At 41.4% G+C, this 6000-nt stretch overlaps 1 protein-coding gene across 1 annotated transcript in view; it reads left to right on the top strand.

Moving 5' to 3' along the window:
- Window positions 1-6000, top strand: part of zc3h3 (zinc finger CCCH-type containing 3) — a 73849-nt gene that overhangs the window by 3834 nt on the left and 64015 nt on the right. Inside the window, exon 3 of the mRNA XM_060867568.1 lies at window positions 1947-2122. Coding sequence (XP_060723551.1) covers window positions 1947-2122 — 176 coding nt within the window. The remainder of the gene's footprint in view (window positions 1-1946; window positions 2123-6000) is intronic.

Raw genomic sequence — 6000 nt, forward strand, 5'->3', positions numbered from 1 at the left:
GAGTTCGATTCCCACGTCCACCAGACTGCTGCTGCTGGGCCCCTGAGCAAGGCCCTTAAACATCAATTGCTCAGTTGTATAAAATGAGAGAATATGTAAGTCGCTCTGGATAAGGGCGTCTGCTAAATGCTGTAAATGTGAATGTACAGTGTTAGTTATGATGCAGCACAGAGAGGATTTTGCTCAGGTGCCCAACACTTGGCCTGAACAGCTTGGTGATGCTCAGGCTTGAACCGCCAACCTGCTGTTCAGTAGTGCTCGTCTTATATAACTGGCAACAAAATCTATTGAAAATCTTTTCATATCTGCTCGATACATCCTGATAATCCACTTCTAGTTAGAGTGTCATCTCTTGGAGGCTGCTTGCTGCTGCTGAGGATGAACCCATGTGTACAGCCTACATTAGAGTTATATAGATTAGATGTTGTTCAATTCAATTCTAATTGTATTTGTATAGCGCTTTTAACAATGGACCTTGTCTCAAAGCAGCTTTACAGAACATAAGAAATATAGTACAAAAAGTTTAATGTTATACAAAACTTCATGATTATTATTAGACTTATTTAAATGTGTTTATATTTATCACCAATGAACAAGCCTGAGGTTACTGAGGCGACTGTGGCGAGGAAAAATTTTGGAAATGGAAATTTTAAGAGGAACCAGAATCAAAGTGAACCTCATCTTTATTTGTGGTGTATAATATCACTTAGGGGGTTTTTACATCTGGTCACTTCATGTGTTTTCTGTGATCTGATAGCTATCCGATGGTAAAAAGACCAGGTCTAAATGCCCTCCGAAACGTTTTCGAGACGGATATAAATCCGATCGTTCAAACCACTTCAGGAGGTGGTATGGGACGCATTTCAGATGAAACCGGACAGGTGTAAATGAATGTGGTTGTTCAGGCCACATACGTCAGCGCTTTACTCCTCCCAAATGGAAGTACGTCACTCACAGGTGATCTTTCACCCAGGTGTCTCGTTGGGTCTTAAAACGCACTGCTGCCGCCAGCGAAAATGCAGCAAACAGTAAATGATGTTTTTTTGTAGCAACCGCATACAACAAAGCGTGTTACATGTCAGTTACCCCGGAAATGAGGTAAAATATATTTGCATTTTGGCAGGAGTAGAAAGATCGGATCGATATCCGATTCGCCAAGACGCATTTATGTGGCCTAATGTAAATGGAACAGTTTTAACAAATCAGATAGCTATCGGATCAGAGAAAACACATGAAGTGACCAGGTGTAAAAAGGCCCATAGAAACCATGGAGATGACTTTGGGCTGCACTTGTTATTAATGGTTTTGCACTCAAGACTCAAATCACTGAACAGTTATAATCTCTCTAATCTCTCTCTCTCACTCACTCACACACATTCACACACTCACACACTCTCTCTCTCTCTCTCTCTCTCTCTCAGCACTTTTAGACCATATAGTACACCGTTCTGGATGGGAAACGATTTATAATCACACTCTGGTGTCACCCAAATGAGGTCCAGTTCCTCTTTGAGTGTCAAGGTTTCTTCCTTATATCGTCTCAGTGGCTTCCTCATTACAGAGAGATTTATAAACTAGATTTATAGACTTTTAAAATGTTTCGGTAATGCTGCAGTGTGACAGTGTATGTTGTTAATAGAATAGAATTGAATCGGTATCAGTGTCCTGTATGTACTGTATGTTTGCACGCTGTGTCTAAACCAGTGCAAAAAAGCTTGACTTTTATGTCATGTGCTGAACTTGTGTCAGGTTTCTGAGTAGGAATTTCGTACTTAGGGGGCATTTAAATATAAACACACTTTTGCTGTTGTTTATTTATCTCTTTGGGGGTGCCTGAGTATCACTGTTACGTGTGGAAAAAAGTGACCTGATCCCCTTGAAGATTTTGCTACAACATACTTGCTACACATACCGTCTTTGACATCTATGTGTCTTTCTATTCACAGTCCTGCTTCACAGAGGAGGACTAGTGTCGGCGTGGAGACCGTCAGGAGTCGCTATTCACTCCGCCGGGGGACGCAGGCTCATGTTAAATCCCTTAGCGGTGTCAGACGAGGCCAATCCAGAGTGCTGCGTCTCTCTCCATCCAGCTTCAGCACTGCTCCATGGAGCTCAAGAACAGGTACGTTTACGAACGCTCACGTTAAAGACGCTTATCAGCATCCTGTCAAGCTGGAACATGAAGCTGAACGTTTCTTCTCGTGCACGAATACTGCACACAGTCATTCTGCCCAGTTCACTATAAAAGCTAGTGGGCTGCTTTACAGCTTTTAGTGTCACTGTTAAAGGAAATGGTTCAGTGAAAACACACACAGCTTCATCTGCAAATACCGGCATGTTGATTAGCTGATGTTGTCTTTAGATTTGCACTGGAGCGAACATAGAAAAGGGAGCTGTAACAATATTAATACGAGTCTTGTCCAAAAGCTTTTCTAAAATAAACGTAGGCCTAAATGCTCTAGTTGTGGGATAGATAGAGTCTTCTGCAGTCTTATGGGTTATAATCTCATACGAGAACGTTTCCTTGATGATTATCTGAAGAAGCAACCCAGGCTGCAGTTTTTCAGCACGTCCCCTCCGTACACAGGCACCAGGATGTAAACGCTGCTGCAGAGCAGGCAGACAGATGTTTATTGTGCTCGACACATTAGAGAGGCTTGTTCTGGTAAACAGTAAACAGTACACACTTCGCTCAAACACTAAGACTGTTCCTGACACCCTCTGTGACTAATTGGCATAATGAGCAATTAGCACGAAACAGTCACTGGAAAATTAATTAACCCTGTTTGTATCCCGTTCGCTACCATAGAGACACACAGGCAGCGTCTGAACGTGGGATGTAAATTAGGTCACGGGATGCAGCGTTCGTTTTGTGCTGATTTTAAAAAAGGAAAGAAGGAAAGCTCAGGAGGTGAAGTGGGGATTGTACCAGGACATGTCCAGTAGAGGTCAGCATTCCCTTAGTAGCACTTGGTGGCTTTCCTTTAACCCTTGGTGTTTGTATTTTTGTTACTCAGCCAGTGTTCGTGGGTCTGTTGGACCCGCTGCATTTTTGGGTTTTTAATTCAACACAATCAAAAATTTAAATACTCTACAGATGTTTACTTCATCCCAATTACAAGCAATATAAAAAGCATATATGGTTAATATTTGCCCTTTACCTTTATTACATCACATTTTTTAATTAAAGTGCTACTCGTTTTTTGATCAAATTTAATCAAGTTATGAGTGAAAAAAAAATCAACAAATTTACAAGGAAGCAAAGTTTTTCAAAACTATTGATGTTTATGAATACGGGTCCCACAGACCCGAACAACATACAAGGTGTGTGTATGGGTTTGTGTGTGTGTCGGGGTTTGTGTGTGTGGGTTTGTGATTGCCGGTGTGTGTCTCTGTGTGTCTCACTCTCTGTCTCTCTCTTTCTCTCTTGCTCTCTCTCTCTGTCTCTCTCTCTTGCTCTCTCTTTCTCTGTTTGCGTGTGTGTGTGTGTGTGTGTGTGTGTGTGTGTGAGAGAGAGAGAGAGAGAAGGGGGGAGGTTAATGAATTGTCCACTCCGGCCATGATGGTGTACATGTGCCGATAGCGGGTAATTTGCAGCAATGGCACGCCGAATGTAGCTACGCTATCAAACCCTGCCAGTGCTCTCACTCAGTAGATAAAGAGGAGCTAATGCATAATTATCCTTTTGCAAATTGGATTGTTTTAACGAACTGGAGAATATAGGCCCCACGTGATGGAAAGCAATCACTGTTTTTACAGCCCGCTCCCTCCTCCTTTTTGCCGATAGCGCGCGAGGCGAGTCTCGCCGTAATCGCCTGCAGTCTGTTCGAGTGCCTTTTACACGCTCAAACTCTGTTCACGTCGCCATTAATGCAGTTTCATCTTCCATTTACAAACACGTCTAGCTCTTTGCCGTTGCTCTCTCACTTCTTTTTTTTTTTTATTGCTGAACTCTGTGTGAGGTGAATGAGAGGGTGAAAGAGTGTCTGAATGACTGAGAAGGGCTTGAGGAAGTGGAAGTGGGAGGGGGACTCATATGGGCTAGCCAGAGGGACTCTGTGCAGCAGATAAGCGTGGCTAATAAAGACCAAATTGAATTACTAATGACTAGAAAGAGGGCAGCCGTGTTAAAAATGGCGACTAACCGCTTCTCGTCACCGCCACGATCATCGCTGCGTGACATCTCTTAATTTTCTCTCTGATGACTCCCCACCGCCACCCCCATCCCCCCACCCCTCCGTCTCTCTCCGTCCCTGTTTACCGTGGCTGGTTGGCTATCTGGAGGGGGATTTAAAGGGGCATAAACCTAAGTGAGCAGTTAGGAGTGTAATGAATCGCAGGCGGGAGAGAAGTGCCTCGATAATCCCATAAAGTGAATAAACGACAGAAGAACGTAATAGAGAGGAGATGAGCAAAGGGGAGGAACGAGAGAAGAAATGAAGGGGCCTCGAGCCTGGCGACAGACGTTTGCCCTCAGACTATTTATCAGAAAAGACAATACACACACAAAGAAAGTCATCTGGGTAAAGAGATGAGACTTTCCTCACGCTGTAGTCCTCACACACACTCTGACACACACTCTCACACACACACACACACACACACAGAGAGTGACAAGACGTTCCCTTATTTCTTCACTCAGTCATTTTCTAACACTTCTCTCTTGAGGTTCTTGTGGTATCGGATCATTTCAACACGTTGTCATATTCTCCAAACTCTTTCCGACAGCTTTTCTCCATGTATTGATTCTTTGTCAAGGCTGTGATGTTGCTGTAGCTCGTGCCAACTAGAGATGTGCATTATGAAGACAGAACCACTGGTGATGATGGAATGAAATTAAGATCAACATCATAAACACGCTTGTTTGGGGTTTCTGTCCATCCTCGTGTCCATCCTCGTGTCCATCCTCGTGTCCATCCTCAAGGCACACTAAAGAAAAAGAATTACATTGATGTACATTTTAAAAACAATTTTATGGATTTACATATTCGAACAATAAATATTCTGAAGTACTATAACAAGACACTCCATTTATAATTATTTAATGCAAGTTTTTTTTTTTATAGCTATATTAAACTAAATAAAACCAAAATATATAAACAGTGCAAGTTTTCTATCACATCAGTAAGAAGTGTATGTCAAGTGAAGTCATTTTTTTAATATTGCAAACAAAATGCACCGCAGGTTCAGCATATCTTAATTAAAAAAAAATAAATAAATAAATAAAAAGGGAACAATTATAACTTCTGCCGAGATTTTTGATCGAATAAACGAAGTCTACGGAAATTTATGAACGATCGACTGAAGCTCGTTAGAAGATCTAGAAAAGAGCTCCAAAAAGGTCAGTCTTTCGTGCTGTTTTAAAGCTAGTGAAGAGCTCTTTTTATAAGTTATAACAATGTTAATCGATCTTTTCCATAAAGCTCTTCATCACGGTTTCACATCACAATGCGTTCCGGTCCGTGTAGTTTTTCGTCCCTATTTTTGCAAATTTTCAAGACCTGGTGAAAAGTGATCACCTTCATCAGTGTCCTGTATGGAAGGTGTACGTAATAAACTAATAACTGAGTGTAGAGTACACCGCAAATAGGAAGCACTTAATATGCACCCTAACTGTGCCTCAGAGCCACACGACTATATATTTATCTACTATTAATAGTGTGGAAATATAGAGTTGTCTTCAGCCTGCTCAGATTCCCTTCTAATTAAATACTGCCCACCTTCCCTTAAGCCCCAGATACTGTTCTGTCAAACATCATTTTAATTTCTCCTGAATTCAAATGTTTGAGGTTATATATATTTTTATAGGTATTAATAGAACAACGTAACTTAGTTTTGTATTGAATGCCATAGACAGTATTGCCGTATTATAATATGACTGTACACATGATGCAGTCCTCCATTATTAGTTATGAGATTGGACATTAAGGGTGTAGCTGTTATTATGTTTTACCTTTTACACACATCCTTTTCAAATAGAATCTTCAGGAGAGTTCTAAT

The sequence above is a fragment of the Tachysurus vachellii genome, chromosome 4 (assembly GCF_030014155.1).
Source record: "Tachysurus vachellii isolate PV-2020 chromosome 4, HZAU_Pvac_v1, whole genome shotgun sequence".
Lineage (NCBI taxonomy): Eukaryota > Metazoa > Chordata > Actinopteri > Siluriformes > Bagridae > Tachysurus > Tachysurus vachellii.